The sequence below is a fragment of the Mobula birostris genome, chromosome 25 (assembly GCF_030028105.1).
Source record: "Mobula birostris isolate sMobBir1 chromosome 25, sMobBir1.hap1, whole genome shotgun sequence".
Lineage (NCBI taxonomy): Eukaryota > Metazoa > Chordata > Chondrichthyes > Myliobatiformes > Myliobatidae > Mobula > Mobula birostris.
Genome location: NC_092394.1, coordinates 59,452,136 through 59,476,222, shown reverse-complemented (window position 1 = coordinate 59,476,222; position 24,087 = coordinate 59,452,136). Strand labels below are relative to the sequence as shown.

The 24,087-nt window shown below is 49.9% G+C and overlaps 2 protein-coding genes across 2 annotated transcripts in view; one reads left to right on the top strand and one right to left on the bottom strand.

Moving 5' to 3' along the window:
- The window catches only part of LOC140187774 (glutathione S-transferase theta-1-like), a 66,130-nt gene extending 60,070 nt beyond the window's left edge, over window positions 1-6,060 (bottom strand). Inside the window, exon 1 of the mRNA XM_072243471.1 lies at window positions 5,730-6,060. Within this exon, the coding sequence (XP_072099572.1) occupies window positions 5,730-5,841 (112 nt within the window). The 5' untranslated portion in view covers window positions 5,842-6,060. The remainder of the gene's footprint in view (window positions 1-5,729) is intronic.
- Window positions 5,747-24,087, top strand: part of klhl22 (kelch-like family member 22) — a 211,770-nt gene continuing 193,429 nt past the window's right edge. The window contains exons 1-2 of the mRNA XM_072243465.1: window positions 5,747-5,942; window positions 7,801-7,874. The gene's annotated coding sequence lies outside the window, so the exon portion shown is untranslated. The remainder of the gene's footprint in view (window positions 5,943-7,800; window positions 7,875-24,087) is intronic.

Genomic DNA, 24,087 nt, shown 5'->3' with positions numbered 1-24,087 from the left:
ACACAGGGACCACAGTGTGTCTGATCCTGTCCAGCCTGAAAGCTCATCCATGATTGGGAGAAGATGGTGGGCCCGGGGACTAGACAGATGAAGAGAGAGTGGAGTGGACAATGAGATTGGTAGGGGTAGGGGGACAAAGAAGTGCCTCGGCAAAGGGGAGGAAGAAAGTGTCAGAGTGGGCTGAATCAATCCTGTCATTGTATCAACGGGAAATAGGCTCTGGAAGAAGACAGGAGAGGGAGAACAAGTGGAGGAGAAGGGGTGGAGAGGGGAGTAGGCCGATGGAAGGGGTTGTCGGCAGGTACAGTGACACGCAAAAGTTTGGGCACCCCTGGTCTAAATTTCTGTTACTGTGAATAGCTAAGTGAGTTAAAGATGAACTGATTTCCAAAAGGCATAAAGCTAAAGATGACACATTTCTTTAATATTTTAAGCAAGATTACTTTTTTTATTTCCATCTTTTACAGTTTCAAAGTAACAAAAAAGGAAAAGGGCCCGAAGCAAAAGATTGGGCACCCTGCATGGTCAGCACTTAGTAACACCCCCTTTGGCAAGTCTCACAGCTTGTCAACGCTTTCTGTAGCCAGTTAAGAGTCTTTCAATTCTTGTTTGGGGGATTTTCACCCATTCTTCCTTGCAGAAGGCTTCTAGCTCTGTGAGATTCTTGGGCTGTCTTGCATGCACTGCTCTTGAGGTCTATCCACAGATTTTCGATGATGTTTAGGTCGGGGGACTGTGAGGGCCATGGCAAAACCTTCAGCTTGCGCCTCTTGAGGTGGTCCATTGTGGATTTTGAGGTGTGTTTAGGTTCATTATCCTGTTGTAGAAGCCATCCTCTTTTCATCTTCAGCTTTTTTTTTACAGACGGTGTGATGTTTGCTTCCAGAATTTGCTGGTATTTAATTAAATTTATTCTTCCCTCTACCAATAAATGTTCCCCGTGCCACTGGCTGCAATACAAGCCCAAAGCATGATCGATCCACCCCCATGCTTAACAGCTGGAGAGGTGTTCTTTTCATGAAATTCTGCACCCTTTTTTTCCAAACATACCTTTGCTCATTGTGGCCAAAAAGTTCTATTTTAACTTCATCAGTCCACAGGACTTGTTTCCAAAATGCATCAGGCTTGTTTAGATGTTCCTTTGAACCTTTTGAATAGAAGCCGGAGATGAAAAGAGGATGGCTTCTACAACAGGATAATGATCCTAAACACACCTCAAAATCCACAATGGACTACCTCAAGAGGCGCAAGCTGAAGGTTTTGCCATGGCCCTCACAGTCCCCCAACCTAAACATCATCGAGAATCTGTGGATAGACCTCAAAAGAGCAGTGAATGCAAGATGCCCAAGAATCTCACAGAACTAGACGCCTTTTGCAAGGAAGAATGGGTGAAAGTCCCCCAAACAAGAATTGAAAGACTCTTAGCAGGCTACAAAAAGCATTTACAAGCTGTGATACTTGCCAAAGGGGGTGTTACTAAGTACTGCCATGCAGGGTGCCCAAACTTTTGCTTCCGGCCCTTTTCCTTCTTTGTCATTTTGAAACTGTAAAAAATGGAAATAAAAGTTTTCTTCCTTAAAATATTAAAGAAATGTGTCATCTTTAACTTTATGCCTTTTGGAAATCAGTTCATCTTTTACTTGCTTAGCTATTTTAACCAGGGGTAACAGAAATTTTGACGGGGTGCCCAAGCCTTTGCATGCCAGTGTAAGTGAAAACTGGGCAATGGAGCGGTGAAGTGGTGCTGGAGAGGTGGTGGGGCCGAAGGTGGTGTGGAGAGGAGACGAGAGGAGACGAGAGGGTGACGGAGTGGGAGACGGAGTGGGTGACGGAGTGGGTGACGGAGTGGGAGACGGAGTGGGTGACGGAGTGGGTGACGGAGGGGGGTGACGGAGTGGGATGTTGGAGGGGGTGACGGAGTGGGTGACGGAGTGGGATGTTGGAGGGGGTGACGGAGTGGGAGACGGAGTGGGAGACGGAGTGGGTGACGGAGTGGGTGACGGAGTGGGAGACGGAGTGGGTGACGGAGGGGGGTGACGGAGGGGGGTGACGGAGGGGGGTGACGGAGGGGGATGTTGGAGGGGGTGACAGAGTGGGTGATGGAGTGGGATGTTGGAGGGGGTGATGGAGTGGGTGACGGTGTGGGATGTTGGAGGGGGGTGACGGAGTGGGTGATGGAGTGGGTGATGGAGTGGGATGTTGGAGGGGGGTGACGGAGTGGGTGATGGAGTGGGATGTTGGAGGGGGTGACGGAGTGGGTGACGGAGTGGGATGTTGGAGGGGGTGACGGAGTGGGTGACGGTGTGGGATGTTGGAGGGGGGTGACGGAGTGGGTGACGGAGTGGGTGATGGAGTGGGATGTTGGAGGGGGGTGACGGAGTGGGTGACGGAGTGGGATGTTGGAGGGGGGTGACGGAGTGGAATGTTGGAGGGGGGTGACGGAGTGGGTGACGGAGTGGGTGACGGAGTGGGATGTTGGAGGGGGTGACGGAGTGGGTGACGGTGTGGGATGTTGGAGGGGGGAGACGGAGTGGGTGACGGAGTGGGATGTTGGAGGGGGTGACGGAGTGGGTGACGGAGTGGGTGATGGAGTGGGATGTTGGAGGGGGTGACAGAGTGGCTGATGGAGTGGGATGTTGGAGGGGGGTGACGGAGTGGGATGTTGGAGGGGGGTGACGGAGTGGGTGACGGAGTGGGATGTTGGAGGGGGGAGACGGAGTGGGTGATGGAGTGGGATGTTGGAGGGGGTGACGGAGTGGGTGACGGAGTGGGATGTTGGAGGGGGTGACGGAGTGGGAGACGGAGTGGGAGACGGAGTGGGTGACGGAGTGGGTGACGGAGTGGGAGACGGAGTGGGTGACGGAGGGGGGTGACGGAGGGGGGTGACGGAGGGGGATGTTGGAGGGGGTGACAGAGTGGGTGACGGAGTGGGATGTTGGAGGGGGTGATGGAGTGGGTGACGGTGTGGGATGTTGGAGGGGGGTGACGGAGTGGGTGATGGAGTGGGTGATGGAGTGGGATGTTGGAGGGGGGTGACGGAGTGGGTGATGGAGTGGGATGTTGGAGGGGGTGACGGAGTGGGTGACGGAGTGGGATGTTGGAGGGGGTGACGGAGTGGGTGACGGTGTGGGATGTTGGAGGGGGGTGACGGAGTGGGTGACGGAGTGGGATGTTGGAGGGGGGTGACGGAGTGGGTGACGGAGTGGGATGTTGGAGGGGGGTGACGGAGTGGGATGTTGGAGGGGGGTGACGGAGTGGGTGACGGAGTGGGATGTTGGAGGGGGGAGACGGAGTGGGTGACGGAGTGGGATGTTGGAGGGGGTGACGGAGTGGGTGACGGAGTGGGATGTTGGAGGGGGTGACGGAGTGGGTGACGGAGTGGGATGTTGGAGGGGGTGACGGAGTGGGTGACGGAGTGGGATGTTGGAGGGGGGTGACGGAGTGGGTGACGGAGTGGGATGTTGGAGGGGGGTGACGGAGTGGGTGACGGAGTGGGATGTTGGAGGGGGTGACGGAGTGGGTGACGGAGTGGGATGTTGGAGGGGGTGACGGAGTGGGTGACGGAGTGGGATGTTGGAGGGGGGTGACGGAGTGGGTGACGGAGTGGGATGTTGGAGGGGGGAGACGGAGTGGGTGACGGAGTGGGATGTTGGAGGGGGTGACGGAGTGGGTGACGGAGTGGGATGTTGGAGGGGGTGACGGAGTGGGTGACGGAGTGGGATGTTGGAGGGGGTGACGGAGTGGGTGACGGAGTGGGATGTTGGAGGGGGTGACGGAGTGGGTGACGGAGTGGGATGTTGGAGGGGGGTGACGGAGTGGGTGACGGAGTGGGATGTTGGAGGGGGGTGACGGAGTGGGTGACGGAGTGGGATGTTGGAGGGGGTGACGGAGTGGGTGACGGAGTGGGATGTTGGAGGGGGGTGACGGAGTGGGTGACGGAGTGGGATGTTGGAGGGGGTGACGGAGTGGGTGATGGAGTGGGATGTTGGAGGGTGGTGACGGAGTGGGTGATGGAGTGGGATGTTGGAGGGGGTGACGGAGTGGGTGATGGAGTGGGATGTTGGAGGGGGTGACGGAGTGGGTGATGGAGTGGGATGTTGGAGGGGGTGACGGAGTGGGAGACGGAGTGGGTGATGGAGTGGGATGTTGGACGGGGTGACGGAGTGGGTGACGGAGTGGGTGATGGAGGGGGGTGACGGAGTGGGTGACGGAGTGGGATGTTGGAGGGGGTGACGGAGTGGGTGATGGAGTGGGATGTTGGAGGGGGGTGACGGAGTGGGTGATGGAGTGGGATGTTGGAGGGGGTGACGGAGTGGGTGATGGAGTGGGATGTTTGAGGAGGGTGACGGAGTGGGTGATGGAGTGGGATGTTGGAGGGGGGTGACGGAGTGGGTGACGGAGTGGGATGTTGGAGGGGGTGACGGAGTGGGTGATGGAGTGGGATGTTGGAGGGGGGTGACGGAGTGGGTGATGGAGTGGGATGTTGGAGGGGGGGTGACGGAGTGGGTGATGGAGTGGGATGTTGGAGGGGGTGACAGAGTGGCTGATGGAGTGGGATGTTGGAGGGGGTGACGGAGTGGGTGATGGAGTGGGAGACGGAGTGGGTGACGGAGTGGGATGTTGGAGGGGGAGACGGAGTGGGTGACGGAGTGGGATGTTGGAGGGGGTGACGGAGTGGGTGACGGAGTGGGATGTTGGAGGGGGGTGACGGAGTGGGTGATGGAGTGGGATGTTGGAGGGGGGTGACGGAGTGGGTGATGGAGTGGGATGTTGGAGGGGGTGACGGAGTGGGTGATGGAGTGGGATGTTGGAGGGGGTGACGGAGTGGCTGATGGAGTGGGATGTTGGAGGGGGGTGACGGAGTGGGATGTTGGAGGGGGGTGACGGAGTGGGTGACGGAGTGGGTGACGGAGTGGGATGTTGGAGGGGGTGACGGAGTGGGTGATGGAGTGGGATGTTGGAGGGGGGGTGACGGAGTGGGTGATGGAGTGGGATGTTGGAGGGGGTGACAGAGTGGCTGATGGAGTGGGATGTTGGAGGGGGTGACGGAGTGGGTGATGGAGTGGGAGACGGAGTGGGTGACGGAGTGGGATGTTGGAGGGGGAGACGGAGTGGGTGACGGAGTGGGATGTTGAAGGGGGTGACGGAGTGGGTGATGGAGTGGGATGTTGGAGGGGGGTGACGGAGTGGGTGATGGAGTGGGATTTTGGAGGGGGTGACGGAGTGGGTGATGGAGTGGGATGTTGGAGGGGGTGACGGAGTGGCTGATGGAGTGGGATGTTGGAGGGGGGTGACGGAGTGGGTGATGGAGTGGGATGTTGGAGGGGGGGTGACGGAGTGGGTGATGGAGTGGGATGTTGGAGGGGGTGACGGAGTGGGTGATGGAGTGGGATGTTGGAGGGGGTGACGGAGTGGGATGTTGAAGGGGGTGACGGAGTGGGTGATGGAGTGGGATGTTGGAGGGGGGTGACGGAGTGGGTGACGGAGTGAGATGTTGAAGGGGGTGACGGAGTGGGTGATGGAGTGGGATGTTGGAGGGGGGTGACGGAGTGGGTGATAGAGTGGGATTTTGGAGGGGGTGACGGAGTGGGTGACAGAGTGGGATGTTGGGGGGGGCGACGGACTGTAATATCGGGGGGGTGACGGAGGGCGGTGTTGGGAGCGGTTGACGGAGGGGTGTGTGACGGAGGGAATATGGAGGGGCTGGACAGTTTGTCGACAATTTCTACCTGTCCTGAGATTGACGAACTTGAAGTCAAAGGCGATGTTGTTCTTCTTGGCGAAAATGTAGACCGCTCGGCAGGGCTGGGACAGCAGGTCGAGGAAAAGCTCCAAGCCCATGGTGCAGGACGAGATGAAACCGGACGATGCGACGACCACAGCGCGGGTGACCGACCGACAACTCCGAGTCCAACGATTGAGGTGGCGACCTCAAGGTTACGGTAAAATAATGAAGAAGGTAGTGCTTCTGAAAGGGAACAGCCTGTCAGTGTGGAATGATTGCGCTCCGCCTCCGGAGGGGCGGGAACTCCCCACCCTCGGTCACTGAGCCGCACTGCCCGTTAAATCAGTGGGACTGGGCCACCCCGAGACACCAGCACGGGTACAAATGCAAACAGAGCCTGACAGAAATGGAGCCTCCTCGGCCCGAATCCACTCAGCTATTGTCCGTGCGCCGTCAAAATCCCTTCCAGCAGAGCCCCCCACGTACCAGTCCAAGCCTGTCTGAAATGATACCATTACTGCAGACATCCCACACTGCAAAAAACTCATTTCAGGGAAGTCGCACCACCACCCCGCCCCTCGCAACTCCATATTCCCCCCTCCCCCGGTCGACAGGGTGTATGTATACTTTTTTCCCTTAGTCCTGATGAAGGGTCTCGACCGGAAACGTCGACTCTTCCCATAGAGGCTGCCTGGCCTGCTGCGTTCCACCAGCATTTTGTGTGTGTTGGTTATATTACCATGGGGTCTTTTTTTAATTCTACTACAACTTTAAGCAAGACTACAGCGCGGTCTTTAGCCTCGTCACGTAGGACATCAATAGAGTAGCTCCTTAGCAGCGAGCCAGCTAGTTTAAATAACGTTAGCTATGTTAATGAACGAATGACACCTGTTAAACTCACCTCAACATGTCTTTTACAGTCTTAAGCCACCACGGGCAATAGAAAAGTCACTGTTGCAAACAGTGCAGCGAGCAACACTGTCATTATTTTAACCCCTATTAGACAAGGGTACACTTTAGGGTAGTCTGGGGTGAAGTTGTCATGGTCCGGTCCGTGAAGTCTGTATTCCGGTTCACAGTCCGGTCCGTGGATTCCGTATTCCGGTTGTTTCTGTTTTCCCTTGTTCCGCTGGGCACCTTAACTGAGGCAGCTGATCCTCATTTCGGGCTTGCTACATAAATAGCTCGGAGTCCAGCTATTCCTTTGCTGGACCGTCCCCGTCAGAAACACACACCAAGAAGCTCAGCATCAGAAACTCATTCCAGAAAGCTCAGCATCAGAGACCCACACCAAGAAGCTCGATATCAGAAACACGTGACCTCAGCCAGTGTGGTAAGTCTGGACCATTACTGGAGCTACTGGGTATCGTGGACTCTAGATTGTCTCTGTGACCTGTGTCCAAGGAGCGTCCCGGCCCTGTGACCAAGGAGGATCCCGGCCCCGTGACCAAGGAGGGTCCCAGCCCTGTGTCCTGTGTCCAAGGAGCGTCCCGGCCCCGTGACCAAGGAGGGTCCCAGCCCTGTGTCCTGTGTCCAAGGAGGGTCCCGGCCCTGTGTCCAAGGAGGGTCCCGGCCCTGTGACCTGCGTCCAAGGAGGGTCCCGGCCCTGTGACCTGCGTCCAAGGAGGGTCCCGGCCCTGTGACCTGCGTCCAAGGAGGGTCCCGGCCCTGTGACCTGCGTCCAAGGAGGGTCCCAGCCCTGTGTCCTGCGTCCAAGGAGGGTCCCGGCCCTGTGTCCTGTATCCAAGAAGAGTTCCCGGTCAAGCCAAGCCTGAGTTCTAAGTCAAGAACCAAGTCAAGACCCAGGTACCTAGACCCTGCCAAGACCCGAGTTCGCAGTGAAGTCCAAGTTCCAAGTCCTAGTCTGGTTTTCCAGTTTGTTATTCTACGTTCATATCCCAGGTTAAGATTTTGTCCTCGCTTCTTGGCTTCCCTAGTACCCTTAATAAACACAATCCTGTTCATACTGCTTCAGTGTCTGTGTCTTGCATTTGAGTCTGCTCCCAACGCCCCCTTCTAACAGAAGTACGTTTTATATTTCCTTTTTTTTGGAACACTCTGCCATGGCACTGCAGGACACTAAACTGAACTGATGGACAATGAAAGAGAGAGAAGCGTCAACTGTAAAGCCCACCCACAGAGAAAACCGGTAGGTCTACTTAGCACAAAGAGAGACCAATCAGGATTCTGCCTCTCTAATTTACGGGCATCAGGGAGCCGCTATCAATATGCGGATTACTCCCGGAACTTCCGGGAGAGGTGGGATGTCTGTTACTGTTTGGACTGTCCTACACTGGGTAAAGAGTATTTCAGTCTGGAGACCCCCTACTACAAGGTAAAGACTATTACTGTTTGGACTCCCCTACAATTGTCATGGGGGGGGGCGCTGGGAGCGGACTCAAATGCAAGACGCAGACACTGAAGTACTAGGAACAGGACTTGACTAGAGAGCTGGGACAAGAACACAGACTTGGGCTCGGACATTGGCTAAGCAAGCAGGACCAGGACAAGGAACTGGGAACTAGGAGCCTGGGCTTGGGCTTGGACTCTGAGCCAGAGATTGGACAAGGATCCAGAACCTGGGTCTTGACTCGGGCTCGGACCCCGGAACTAGGCAAGGACGTGACGTGGCTACAGAACTGGATGTGGCTTGGGTTCCTCGAGGCTCGGGTTCTTGAAGATGAGGACATGATGAGGCTTGGGTTCAGACTCCAAGCGAGACACTGGACAAGGACCCAGAACCTGGGTCTTGACTTGAGCTCGGACTCCGGAACTAGGCGAAGACATGACATGGTCTTGGGAGATAGGACTAGGTGAGGCATACAGGACAGAACGAGAGACTCCTGGGCAGTACAAGAGAATTCCAGCACAGGACAAAGCATATGGACAGGACGAGGCACATGGACCGGATGAGGACACGAAGCCTTGACTTGGTACTCAGGAACAGCCAAGCCTTGGACTTGGGATGACAGGATCCTTGGAACCTTGGACTTGGGACGACAGGAATGCAGAACACAGAGCCTTGGGCTTGGGGAGGACAGGAACACAGAGCCTTGGTCTAGAGAGACAGGAACACAGGGACGTGGAACACAGAGCCAGGACCCTCCTTGGGATCAGGACTTGGGGCCGGGGCTCTACACAGAATGCTGAACACGACGAGACAGTTCCCAACACTAGGTAGCGGCAAACAGCCGGACCTACCTAGCAAAGGCGTGGACACAGAGACAGTTCCAACTCAACAATGGACAGTTCCTTATCTTGACCCAGCAAGGCTCCAGTATCAATCCAGTGGTTGAACTTGACAAGGTTGCGGGGCAAAGGCTCCAGACACAGGTTGCGGGGCAAAGGCGCCAGGCACAGGTTGCGGGGCAAAGGCGCCAGGCACAGGTTGCGGGGCAAGGCGCCAGAAGGAAGGGGAAGGGAAGGGAACAGTCCAGCCTCAGGGTAACAGCAAAGATGGCCTGACTTACCCCACAAAGGCGAGGACGGGATACTGACCAGATGCACCAGCACCCACACTCGAACCCAGGGCCACTTATATACCCAGCCCCAAGACAAACATCAGGTGCCTATGATTAAGCCCAACTGAAACAAGGGACAGCCAGAAGACCCGGAGTCCAGAGTTCACGGATCAGACGGTGAACCGGAATGCAGACTTTATGGACCAGACCATGACAACAATGGGTGAAGACTATAACTGTTTCTACTCCCCATTCACTGGGTAAAGGCTATTACTGTTTGGAAACCCCCACACCGGGGAAAGACTATAACTGTTTGGACTGTCAGACACTGGGTAAAGACCATTACCTTCTAGACTGATGGTTTGAGGTGTGTTTATTTTAATGCAAGAAGCATCATGAACAAAGCGGACAAGCTTAGAGCGTGGATCATTACTTGGAGCTATGATGTTGTGGCCATTACAGAGACTTGGATGATGCAAGGACAGGAATGGTTACTTAGAGTACGAGGCTTTAGATGTTTCAGAAAGGACAGGGAGGGAGGCAAAAGAGGTGGAGGCATGGCACTGTTGATCAGAGATAGTGTCACAACTGCAGAAAAGGAGGAAGTCATGGAGGGATTGTTTACAGAGTCTCTGTGGGTGGAAATTAGAAACAGGAAGGGGTCAATAACTCTACTGGGTGTTTTTTAAACTACCCAACAGTAACAGGGACATCGAGGAGCAGACAGGGAGACAGATTCTGGAAAGGTGTAATAATAACAGGGTCGTGGTGGTGGGAGATTTTAATTTCCCCAATATTCATTGGCATCTTCCTACAGCATGGGGTGTAGGTAGGTTGTAGTTTGCTAGGTGTGTTCAGGAAGGTTTCCTGACACAATATGTAGATAAGCCTACAAGAGGAGAGGCTGTACTTGTTCTGGTATTGGGAAATGAACCTGGTCAGTTCTTAGTGAGAGAGCATTTTGAAGATAGTGATCATAATTCTATCTCTTTTACAATAGCATTGGAGAGCGATGGGGCAGACAAATTAGAAAAGTGTTTAATTGGAGTAAGGGGAAATATGAGGCTATCAGGCAGGAACTCGAGAGCATAAATTGGGAACAGAGATTCTCAGGCAATGTACGACGGAAATGTGGCAAATGTTCAGGGGATATTTGTGTGATGTTCTGCATAGGTACGTTCCAATGAGACAGGGAAAAGATGGTAGGGTACAGGAACCATGGTGTACAAAGGCTGTTGAAAATCTAGTCAAGAAAAGCTTACGAAAGGTTAAAAAAACTAGGTAATGATAGAGATCTAGAAAATTATAAGGCTATGTCATGGTCCAGTCCATGAAATCCACATTCTGGTTCACAGTACAGTCCATTGACCCTTTCTCCAGGTTTTCCATTTTCCCTTGTCCTGTTGTGTACCTTAATTGAGGCACATGATTCTCATTTTGGGCTGGCTACATAAACAGCTCCTGGGTTCAGCTTCAGTTGAGAGGCGGTGGCTGAACTGCGATGATTGAGTGTTGGATGTTGTGAGTAGGTGAGCAGGAGTTGATTGTGGAGCTCACTGGAAAATGGTGGAGAGAGAGAACATCAAGGAAAGAGCCAAGCTGTTGAAGGAAGTTTTTGGCAAGAGTGGAAGTGAACTAGAGATGGAGGTCAGCAGGAAAGAGGAACGGAATGGAAAGAGGAAGAAAAGAAAGCAGAGGTATGGGATATCAAACTCTGAGGAGCCAGCGGATGATTAAAACAGAACAGCAAAACAATGGAAAGAAGATGAGATTAAAGCAATTATAAAACTAAGCGAAGACAGGGCATCTTTTGGTGACTGGAACCTGATTCGTTTGACGAAAATGCACAACAAAATTATAGGCAAAATTAAAAGAGCAAAGATTTTGCGAAATGGATCGCTATTAGTGATTTGTCAGGACAGTGCTCAGCAAGGCAAAGTGATAAGATTAAGTAAAATAGACACCCCAAAGAAATACGATGCTCAATACCCAACAATAGAAAGTGGACTAGAGGAGTTATTTCAGGGATACCAACCAAAGTCACTATGGATGAGATTAAACAGAACATAAAAGGAGCAAAAATTATTGCGGCCAAACGTTTGAAAGTTACAAGAAACAGGAAAAAGTGTGATAGTTTATCGGTAATGATTAACTTTGATGAAGAGAGATTGCCGACTAACGTTTACTTAGGGTATATGTGTTATGCGGTTAGAATATATTTACCACCGCCTTTAAGATGCTATAAATGTCAGAAATTTGGGCACATTGCAGAGGTCTGCAGAGGAAAACAAAGATGTGGGAGATGCGCTGGAGAACATGAATATGGGAAATGTGAAGTGGGAGCTAGGCTGGAATGCTGCAATTGTGGCGAGGAACACAGCGCAGCTTATCGAGGGTGCATTTATAGCAAGAAGGCGGCTGAGATACAATATGTAAAAGTAACTCAAGGAATCAGTTATGCGGAGGCAGTGAAAGAATTCACTGAAAAAAAGGCTGTCAAGCAAACAAATACAGGGAATAATAAACTGTTGAATTGTGAGGGCTGTAATATGAAAAATAAGGATACACTAATAATGAGAAGAAAGGAGTTCGTACTTTTTATGGTTGATGCAATTAATTGTTCAGCACAAACAAGCAAAAGAACTGAAAAAATTAAAATTATAGTCAAGTCTGCAGAAAAGTATCTTGCTATTAAAGGGATTGGGTGGGAAGAAGTCAAAGAAACGCTGAATGGAGGATACAACAGTTCACAGGCAGGGGAGGTGGAACCTTAATAGCAGTATATTTATCGCAAATGGTCAAGAATTTAAGAAATATGTTTCAGAACTTAAGGAAAATCCTCAGGTCTTATGGTTGAAGCCCAGGGTAAATGTGCAGAACTCCAACAACAAATAGAAGTATCTAACAAGAACTGTGAGTTGGAAAAGAGATTGGAAAATGGAGGAAACAAGCAGCTCGTAGGATGCGGGAAGAGGCAGAACGAGCCTCGTGTTTGATTTGGAGTAGGCGAGAGGAGGGAAGCTGGAAGCCAGGAGCAGGTGGGCAGGGATTTGGCCACCACTGCCGGCCCACCAACTGGAGAGTGTCGTGGTTAAGGGTCGAAACACTCGGTGAAGGTTGGGAACCACCTGGTGACATCTGCTCCTGGCTGAAGGCTATGGTTACCTATAAGGTAACTGGAGAACGCACCGTAACAGGTGTTTGTAACAAGTAATCTCTGGTTTGTACCAGTGGCTTCCAGGAAAGGCTGGATGGCAACCGAGGAAGGTTGGTGACGCTGGAGAGACAGCTGACCTCCAGGAAAGACTGGCACGGGCTCACAAGGCTAGCAACCTTGTGGGCAGCACTCGCAAGAGGGCACCACTCAAGCTATGACTGAACACGAAGAGCAATACCCCCAGAGTCTCCTGAGAGGAGGGGGAGGATGAGAAACTCAAAGGGACGGTCATACCGGCAACGGCCAGGACAGGAAACACAACTACGAGGAAGCTAAAGCAAACAACACTGACCGGAGAGGAATTCACGGTGAGGTGTCATTGCAGGAAAGTCTGCAAAAATATCAGCGGGCTCAAGATACACCAGAGCAGGTCTAGATGTGGATCAGTGGTGACCCAAGTGCAGCGCACGGACTTAGTGTCCAGTGAGACGAAGGAGAATTCCAGCCAGGAAGCACCCCACAGAGCTGAAGATCTCTCCGCACTTGAGTCGCCTCAGCACTGAACAACAGACCTAGTGAGTTCCTCTTCAGCTACCCTAATCCATTCGTCAGGGAAAGACAGGATCAAGTGTCCTAGATCGTCAAACAACGTCGCCTGGATGCAGTTCGATGATGATCTAGACGGCATCCTGGAAGTTGCCTTAGCAATTCCAGTACACAGAAAGATCGACTCACTCACAGCCATAGCGTACAATCTAGCTAAGGAACGGTTTGGCCCAATGGAGCGGAGAAGCCATCTGGAGTTACCGCGGCAACCAAATAGGAGGGAAATGGAGATTTGTCGCTTGAGAGGCGAATTAAAGACGCTCAACAAGAAGTTTAAAACCAGCTCACTGGCTGAAAAAGAAGGTATCAAGGACTTAAACAGCATGCTGTGGGAAAAGCTGTGCAAACTCCGGAGGGCAGAACGTCTACGACAGCAAAGAAGGAAGAAAGAGAAAAGGCGAGCGCAGTTTGTGAGAGATCCATTCAGCTTCACCAGGACTCTTCTCGGCCAACAAAAATCTGGTATACTATCCAGCTCGAAACCAGAGGTAGTGGAGTTCCTGCGGGAGGCACACAGCGACCCACGGAGGGGTCAGGGACTAGGAACCAATCAGGCTGTGCGTAGACCGGAAAAACCATCAACTGAGCTGAATGTGAAGGAGCCTAGATGGCAGGAAATCCAGGACATCATCCGGAAAGTTAAAGCATCAGCTTCCCCAGGCCCAAGTGGCACACCCTATAAGGTGTATAAGAAATGCCCAAAGCTGCTTCGGAGGCTGTGGAAGGTCATGAGAAAGATCTGGGCCAAAGGTACTATTCCATCAAGTTGGAAATTGGCAGAGGGATGCTTTATTCCAAAGGAAGAGGTTTCTTCCACAATTGCCCAGTTTAGGACAATTTCTCTCCTGGATGTGGAATGTAAGATTTTCTTTTCTGTGCTCGCAAGAACTGCTATATCTCACACATCCACTTGAAAGGCGGTATTCCAGGCTTTTCGGGGTGTCTGGAACACACCTCAATAATTAGCCAACAAACAACAACAGGAATTCTGCAGATGCTGGAAATTCAAGCAACACACATCAAAGTTGCTGGTGAACGCAGCAGGCCAGACAGCATCTCTAGGAAGAGGTACAGTCGATGTTTCAGACCGAGACCCTTCATCTCTAGGAAGAGGTACAGTCGACATTTCGTTAGTCCTGACGGAGGGTCTTGGCCTGAAATGTCGACTGTACCTCTTCCTAGAGAAGCTGCCTGGCCTGCTGCATTTCACCAGCAAGTTCAATGATTAGCCATTTGATCTGTGAGGCCAAGCAGAAAAAAGGTGACCTAACAGCTGTCTGGTTAGACCTCGCAAACGCCTACAGGTCTATTCCACATGACCTCATCCTAGAAGGACTCTACCACTACTACATCCCAGTGGCTATTCGAGACATGATCACCAGCTACCTAGGAGGATTCAAACTCAGGTTTACATCAGCCCATTTCACAACTAGTTGACAGGACCTCCAGAAGGGGATTCCAACAGGGTGCACCATCTCCCCCATCCTATTTATTATGAGAATAAACCTCCTATTATCAGCAGCAGAAGATGTAACCCGCGGCCCGACGCTGGAGTCAGGCATTGTTCAGCTGGCTCTACGAGGGTTCATGGACGACATCACTATAACAACTGTGTCACATGTCCAAGCAAGATGGGTATTGGAAACCCTGGGTAATGTAGCCACTTGGGTGAGGATGTCCTTCAAGGCCAAGAAGTCCATGTGTATGGTGATCAGAAAGGGCAAAGTTACTAGCAAGTTTAGCCTCCAAGTTCAGGGTGAGGTCATCGCTTCCATCGAAGATAACCCAATAAAATGCTTGGGGAAGTGGTTTAATGTGTCACTTAACAGATGGGGCCAATGTCACCAATGCTGTGAAGCAGACAGACGAATGACTGAAGAAGATCGACAAATCCAGACTTCTGGGTAAATTCAAGACCTGGCAGTACCAATACGGCCTTCTGCCCAGGCTTCTCTGGCTCTTCACACTTTATGAGTTCCCCATGACTGCCGTAGAGGGCATCGAGAGGAAAACCAACAAGCACCTGCAGGGATGGTTGGGAGTTCCCCCAAGCTTCTCTTCAGTGGGCCTCTACATTCATTCTGAGCAACTGCAGCTTCCCCTGTCATCTGTTGTGGAGGAACTCAAGGTGGCAAAATACAGAGCCTTATTAAGCTTGAGAGATTCCAATGACGTCTTGGTAAAGCAAGCAGGTGTTACAACCAGATCTGGGTGCAAGTGGGCAGCCAACGCAGCTGTGGAGCAGGCAGTGTGTTCTCTGAAGCTACAAGATATCATCGGCAACCCCTGCGTCGGGCAGCAAGGCCTCGGCTCAGTTCACTTCCAGAAGTGGGGAAACGCAAGCATAAGGAACAGGCGAGACATGATACAGGCAGAAGTACAGATTCGTGAGGAAGAGAAGCGGATTTCAAAGGCAGTGGAACAAGGGTCCCAAAATGGGACAAAATGGGATCTGCCTAAGCGCAAGATCTCATGGGCAGAGTTATGGAGACTGGAACCCTTCCGTATTTCATTCTTCTTGCGATCCGTGTATGACACCCTTCCTTCGCCGTTACATCTGTACACATGGGGAATGAGAGAGGACCCGAACTGTAAGCTCTGTGGTCAAAAGGGGTCACTGGCACATATACTGTCTGGGTGTAAAACAGCTCTAACTCAAGGACGGTATAGGTGGAGCCATGATAAGGTGCTTCTGGCTCTTGCTGACACACCAGAGCGGGAGAGATGCAAGAAGAGGACGGCTGGCACAGATTTGAGGAAGGCCATCACCCTCATCAAAGAGGGAGCCAGGCCTTTCATAACCAAACAACCAAAGCCCAATCTGCTGCTAACGGCCAGGTCCTGGAAGATGAGGGTCAATGTGGGAAGGAGGCTGCAGCTCCCGGATGTGGTGCACCCAACCCTACGCCCGGACATCGTAATGTGGTCAACCGAAGACAAGAAAGTAATTCTGGTTGAGCTGACTGTGCCGTGGGAGGAAGGATGGGAAGAGGTCCACAAGAGAAAGGCCTTGAAGTACCAGCCCTTAGTGCAGGAGTGTAAAGACAAGGGATGGCAGGCATGGTTGTTCCCTGTGGAGATCGGCTGCAGAGGTTTCCCAGCCAAATCAGCATGGCGGTTGTTGTCAAATCTGGGCCTGGACGAAAGGAGCAAAAAACAAGCAGCTCGTAGGATGGGGGGGAGAGGCAGAACGGGCCTCTTGTTGGATTTGGAGTAGGCGAGAGGAGGAAAGCTGGAAGCCAGGAACAGATGGGCAGTGATTTGGCCACCACTGCCGGCCCACCAACTGGAGAGTGTCGTGGTTAAGGGTCAAAACACTCTGTGAAGGTTGGGAACCACCTGATAACATTTGCTCCTGGCTGAAGGCTACGGTTACCTATAAGGTAACTGGAGAATGCACCCTAACAGGTGTATGTAACAAGTTACAAGGATACAGAAGGAAAAGGAATTTGTTGCAAAGTGAATTATCTACATTCAGATTGTAAATTGAAAACATGGAAGCAAATGAAGAAGAACTCCGAGGTCTCAGTAAACAACTGCAGGCGACGATCCAAGAAAAGGAAAACCTGAAAAAGCAGATAGACTTGGAAAAACAGCAATTTTAAAAGTATAACGTGATAATTACTATTCTTTAACAAGATGATTTTAGTCTTAAAAGTGATGTAGATGAAATCAATGTAATTCAGGTAATGCAACTACATGAAAACGTGACAAAATTAGGGAAGAATAGCAGTTTGCGGCATTATCTAATGAGCGCATTAAGCATTCACGAGGAATTGCAACTACAGAGTGATGCTAATAGAGAACTGCAGGCTGAACTAGATTGTCTAAAGTAGAGAACTCCAGGACATATTTCATTGGAACACCACAGGTCTAGCAGGTGGCAGTAATGCACCGAAAAACTGGTTGCCAAACGCCATAAAACAAAAAAGAGGAAGAAGAAGAAGCTTCAGTTGCTGGACTGTTCCCTTCCCTTCCCCTTCCCCTTCCTCCTGAAGCCTTGGCCTGAAGACTTGCCTGCAACCTCACCTGCGTCCTCGCCTGTATCGCTGTCAAGTTCTACCACTGGAGCAAGACCGGAGCCTTGCTGTGTCTAGATAAGGAACTGTCTTTGGTTGTTTGGAACTATTGCTGTGTCCACACCTTTGTTACGTAGGTCCAGCCGTTTGCCGCTACCTTGTGCTGGGAACCGTCTCTGTGTCCAAGCCTTCGCTAGGTAGGTCCAGCCATTTGCCGCTACCTTGTGTTGGGAGCCGTCTCTATGTCCACGCCTTCGCTAGTAGGTCTGACTGTTTGCCGTTACCAAGTGTTGGGAACCGTCTCTTGTGTTCACACCTTCGCCAGATAGGTCTGACTGTTTGCCGCTACCTTGTGTTGGGAACCGCCTTGTCATGTTCAGCATTCTGTGTATGAGTCCTGGCCCTACGTCCTGTTCCCAAGGAGGGGTCCTGGTTCTGTGTTGTGCATTCCTGTTTCCCAAGATTACCAAGTCTCTGTGTTCTGCGTTCCTGTTGCCCAAGACCAAGGCTCTGTGTTCTGCGTTCCTGTTGCCCAAGACCAAGGCTCTGTGTTCTGCATTCCTGTCTCCCAAGACCAAGACTCTGTGTTCCATTCTCCCAAGTCCAAGTCTTAGCTTCGTGTCCTCATCCGGTTCTGGTCCCACATCCCACCACCACGTCCAGTCCTGTTGCCTTGCCACGTCTTGTCCTCGCCTAGATCCGGAGTCCGAGACCGAGTCAAGACCCAGGTTCCGGGTCCCTGTCCAGCCTCTGGCTTGGAGTCCTTGTCCAGGTTCCAAGTTCCTTGTTCCTCGTCCAGGTCCCGCTTTCCTAGTCTAGTCCTAGCCCAAGTCCTGTATCCTAGTCTCGTCCAGGGCCTGTGTCTTATCCAGCGTTATTTCTTCCCCACTTCCCTTGCTTTCTTGACATACCTAGTCCTGTTCCGAGTACTTCAGTGTCTGTATCTTGCATTTGGGTCCGCCATCAGCGCCCCCGTTATGAAGGCTAGCCGAAAGGAGCTTAAGAATGAAATTAGGAGAACCAGAAGGGGCCATTAGAAAGCCTTGGTGGACAGGATTAAGGAAAGCCCCAAGGCATTCTACAAGTATGTGAAGAGCAAGAGGATAAGATGTGAGAGAATAGGATCAATCAAGTGTGACAGTGGAAAAGTGTGTATGGAACCAGAGGAGACAGCGAAGGTACTTAATGAATACTTTGCTTCAGTATTCACTACGGAAAAGGACCTTGGCGATTGTAGGGATGACGCAGCGGGCTGAAAAACTTGAGCATATAGACATTAAGAAAGAGGATGTGTTGGAGCTTTTGGAAAACATCGAGTTGGATAAGTCACCAGGACCAGATGAGATGTACCCCAGGCTACTGTGGGAGGTGAGGGAGGAGATTGCTGATCCTCTGGCGATGATCTTTGCATTATCAATGGGGATGGGGCAGGTTCCGGAGGACTGGGGAGTTGCGGAATTTGTTCCCTTCTTCAAGAAAGGGAGTAGAGATAGTCCAGGAAATTATAAACCAGTGAGTTGGTAAGTTGATGGAGAAGATCCTGAGAGGCAAGATTTATGAACATTTGGAGAGGCATAATATGATTAGGAATAGTCAGCATGGCTTTGTCAAAGGCAGGTCATGCCATACGAGCCTGATTGAACTTTTTGAGGATGTGACTAAACGCATTGATGAAGATAGAGCAGTAGATGTAGTGTATATGGATTTTAGCAAGGCATTTGATAAGGTACCCCATGCAAGACTGATTGAGAAAGTAAGGAGGCATGTGATCCAAGGGGACATTTTTTTGTGGATTCAGAATTGGCTTGCTCACAGAAGAAAAAGAGTGTTTGTAGACAGGTCATATTCTGCATGGAGGTTGGTGACCAGTGGTGTGCCTCAGGGATCTGTTCTGGGATCCCTTCGCTTTGTGATTTTTATAAATGATCTGGATGACGAAATGGAGGGATGGGTTAGTAAATTTGCTGATGACACAAAGGTTGGGGTTGTTGTGGATAGTGTGGAGGGCTGTCAGAGGTTACAGGGGACATTGATAGAATGCAAAACTGGGCGGAGAAGTGGCAGATGGAGTTCAACCCAGATAAGTGTGAGGTGGTTCATTTTGGTAGGTCAAATATGATGGCAGAATATAGTATTAATGGTAAGACTCTTGGCAGTGTGGAGGATCAGAGGGATCTTGGGGTCCAAGTCCATAGGACGCTCAAAGCAGCTGCGCAGGTTGACTCTGTGGTTAAAAAGGCATACAGTATATTGGCCTTCATCAACCGTGGGATTGAGTTTAAGAGCCGGGAGGTAATGTTACAGCTTTATTGGACCCTGGTCAGACCCCACTTGGAATACTGTGCTCAGTTCTGGTCACCTCACTACAGGAAGGATGTGGAAACTATAGAAAGGGTGCAGAGGAGATTTACAAGGATGTTGCCTGGATTGTGGAGTATGCCTTATGAGAACAGGTTGAGTGAACTTGGCCTTTTCTCCTTGGAGCAATGGAGGAAGAGAGGTGATCTGTAGAGGTGTATAAGATGATGAGAGGCATTGATCATGTGAGTAGTCAGAGGCATTTTCCCAGGGCTGAAATAGCTAACACGAGAGGGCACAGTATTAAAGTGCCTGGAAGTAGGTACAGAGGAGATGTCGGGGGTAAGTTTTTTTTACACAGAGAGTGGTGAGTGTATGGAATGGGCTACTGGTGATGATAGGGTCTTTTAAGAGACTCCTGGATGGATACACGGAGCTTAGAAAAAATAGAGGGCTCTGGGTAACCCGAGGTAATTTCTAAAGTAAGTACATGTTCAGCACAGCATCGTGGGCCGAAGGGCCTGTATTGTTCTGTAGGTTTTCCATGTTTCTATGACTGTCAGACACTGGGTAAAGACTAGCAGGGTCAAAGGTCGTGCAACCAATCCAACCTTTTCCAGCACTTTACCCAAAGCTCCAGGAACAGCACTTTTGCCATTATTTCTAACAACACTGACTTCAGCAATTTACACTTCATGACCAACTTTTAAACCTTGGTCTAATACAAATGACTGAGAATCCTCACATTCCACTGGTAGAAAGCTTAATCCCTTATTCACTGAACCAAGTCCATCTGACACAAAAGGACTGTCAACATGCCTCCATTGTTTATTAACTTCGGCACCATCATCAGGCTGATCAGAATCATGTATACCTTATGAAAAAGACCAAACAAACTACCCATCTGGTTACGACCTATACTTCGACTTGCTTCCATAGCAACTTCCACTCCAAAACCATAACAATTTCCTTCCTTCTCCATAACATTACACTGCCTAACATTATGACCTTGCAGATGCTCAAATGTCCAAACAAAATTCAACAAACTAGCACAACTTTTCTCAGCAGGCCTTTGTCCTGCAAGCAGGATCAGCAACCAATCCAACCTTTTCCAGCACTTTATCCAAAACACCAGGAACAGCACTTTTGCCATTATTTTCAACAACACTGACCTCAGCAATTTCCACTTCATGACCAACTTTTAAAACATGGTCTAATACAAATGACTGAGAATCCTCACATTCCACTGGTAGAAAGATTAATCCCTTATTCACTGAACCAAGTCCATCTGACACAACAGGACTGCATTCCCTTTCAACCAAGTCAGACACCTCAGACCCTAACTGAGTTTCCACACAAGGTTCAGGACCCTGTGAATACACAGGTACTTCAACAACCTGAACACAGGCAATCGGGACAGCTGCCTCTTCTAGGCCTTCATTACTAGTCCCAGTTTCAAATTCCAGGTTACCCTGATCCTCCCAGCTACTCTCTGGGAAACTCTCATCCAGAGTAAACTCAACCTCGTGGGTTAAAACTTCTTTGTCTGCTTTCTTAACAGAGCCCCGCAGGGTAGCGGCATCCTCTGCCTCTGGGCATGCCCTTACCTCATCAGGAACACAACTTGTAAATTCATCACACAAAACAAGACAAGCCCTTCCGAGCTGCAAAAATCACCAGGGTCCGACACTAAACCTCTTTGCTGCAACCTCTCCCTTCTAAACTGTCTCTGCCTTTCTTCACGTGACCTTCACGTTGCCATTTCTCCCTCTCGAGCTGTCTCTGTCTTTCTGCCACGTCTCTCTGTTTTGCTGCCTCTTCTCTCTGTCTTTCTGCCTTTCTCGCCTCACGGACCCTCCTCTTTTCTGCTTCAACAGCCTCGAGCTGTATTAATTCCAATTTATACTCCATTCTTAATACTTCCAACTGAAGCTGAAACACATCCTCAGCAGATTCACCTTCCACGAACAACTCTAACGCCTCCACATCAAACGTTCCCTTAGCTACATAATACTGGGTTATTAACATCTGCGTCTGAATTTTCCTCATTTTAGTGGTCACCTTCAGTTTTAACCTTTGAGCAATTCCCAACAGCAAATCCCTGTTAGCATCCTCCAATGCCTCAGGGGTTGGTTCTGCCATAAACTCATTAACTTCAAACTCCATTTCTGCTGATATTCCACACAACCAGATCACAACAGAATTTTTCCCCAATCAATTCAAACCAGCCTCCCAACCAATTTGTTCATATCGCGGACGCAGGCCCCAATTTTGTCACGTATCCCGTGACGGGAATAAAGAACCAGCAGAGATGGTAAACACGTTGGAGTCTAGTATTGCTATAACCTAACAATATTTATTAGTAACTACGCAATACAGTAAAATAAATGTAAATAAGTCAGACAGGTTGGCAATGATTTTATATATATATATTTAAGTATATCAGTAAGTGTGGGTTACGATGTTGAGTAAAGTTCAGTTCAGTTCATGGTATTTAGTTGAATAGCGATGGAGAGAGAGTGAGTTGAGAGTCTTCAGGAGAGCTGTTGCTGTCGATCTCCTCGTCGTCCTCCGAAATCTTTCACAAGTCACCGACTGTGACTTAACCAGGGGGACCGGTTTTCCTGTGGTGGAGCTATCACCCCGGCAAGGGTGGACACATAGACAACTCCCCACCAGTCAACCCCTTCTCCTTCACTGGTAGAGCAATTGGATCGATCCTCCAAAACCCACCTTCTCTGCGGGCACAACAATGCTCATTCAGTGTCCAGATCGTGTGTCTGAGGTCTGTATCATCTGACCTCCTATTTATCTCACCGGGCTGAGCATCACCCATCACTCAAAGAGTCCTTCCTTCCTTTGCCTGTGAGGACATGCAAGCAGGCAACAAGTCCTTGAAAGTAACATCAATAATGTGCTGTCGGTCACCATAGCGACCTTCGAGCCGCTCAGTGTTATCTCCAAAGTAAAAATCCAAAGTCGCCACCTGCGCCCTGACGTGACAGTCCAACCGTCAATCTTTGTCTCTCTCTCTCTCTTTTCAAAACAAACCATTGATGATAAATGACTCTCTCTGTCTCTCTTCAAACAGTTAATAGGGGCACTCCTGGATCCCCTCACACTCCCCTTCCTCAGAGGAAAAAAAATTGTCGAAGACGATTATTAGACTCCTGCAATATTAGACTCCAATTTAACAACCTCCTATTTTTATCCTTCATTTTATTTAAAAACACCAATGGATTATGATCCGTGTAAATCACAAGAGGTCTTTGAGCAGGACAAGTATAAACCTCAAAATGTTGTAAGGCCAGAATAAGTGCCAATGACTCTTTTTCAACAGTTGAATAATTCTTTTGGTTCACATTAAATTTCTTTGAGAAATAAGCTACTGGGTGTTCAATATCATCCGCACCCTTCTGCAACAGTACTGCCCCAGCAGCTTCGTCACTAGCGTCTGCTGCGATCGAGAATGGTTTCCAGAAATCCGGTGCTTTGAGCACAGGATGATAACGCAGGATGGATTTCAAATGTCCAAATGCCTCCTGGCAAAGGTCATTCCATGCAAATCTTTCGCTCTTCCCTAGGAGCTTTGATACGGGGAGAGCGATGTCAGCAAAGTTCTTACAGAATTTTCTATAATACCCAACCATCCCTAAAAACCTCCTTAAAGCTTTCTTACTAGTTGGAACAGGAACCTCCGCAATAGCTTGAACCTTGGCCTGTACAGGAGCCAGTTGGCCTTGGCCCACCACACAACCCAGGTATGTGACTGTGACATGGCCAGATTCACTTTTAGCAAGTTTCACCGTAAGATTGGCCTTGGAAAGTCTATCAAACAGTTTCTCTACCACTGCAATATGTTCTTCCCATGTGTCACTCCAGACCACTAGGTCATCAATATAGGCCTCTGTGTTTTCTAACCCTCTAATCACCGAATTGATGATTCTTTGAAATGTCCCTGGTGCATTTTTCATCCCAAAAGGCAAAACATTGTATTCATACTGTCTAGACGGTGTCACAAATGTTGATATGACTTTAGCCCCCTCTGTTAAAGGAACACCCCAGTCAATCTTAATAAGGTATTTAGCCTTCCCCACTCTATCAATACAGTCATCCATTCTCTTTCTTTGTTCTTTCTTGTTTCTAATTTCTCCTTCAACCATTTTACTTTCCTCAAAGTTCTCACTGTGAAGATGCTGTTTGATGGGCTGGGCTGAATTCACAATGACGTGATGCACTGCACCTGCGAACCATTTCAAAACACCAGTTAGTCCTTTCAATTGTTTTCCAGCTTTGGGTCCAACTGATGGACCTTATCAGTAATATTCTTCAAAACAGTGGAATTCTGACATTTGGGTGAGTCTAAATTCAATGGGTAAACATGTCTTGCCATTCCATTATCAGATTTCATGACTCCATTTTGTTCCATAACAATTCTCCCAGCTGCAATTCTAGCAAACAAGTGTCTTATTTTGACTCGACCATTTTGTAAACTTTCCTTGGCAAAGTCACAAAGCTTATTAAATCCCTTCCAGAATTCTCAGAGTAGGGTCAAAGGTCTTTTTGGCCTGTAACTGAACACAGGTTCCAACAAATTACCCTTCACTGCCTTCTGAATCGAATCTCCACCAATAAATAAGACGAGGGGAATCCCCCGTTCCAATTTTTCCCATTTCTCACATCATGTGCTTTAATCATGGTCTTAAGAGTTGAGTTGAGCTGTTCCAAGGCTCCCTTGGACTCTGTGTGATATGTAGATGACACCATGTGCTTGGTTTCCAATTCTCTAACTATCCCCTGGAATGTTCTCAAAGCAAAGTT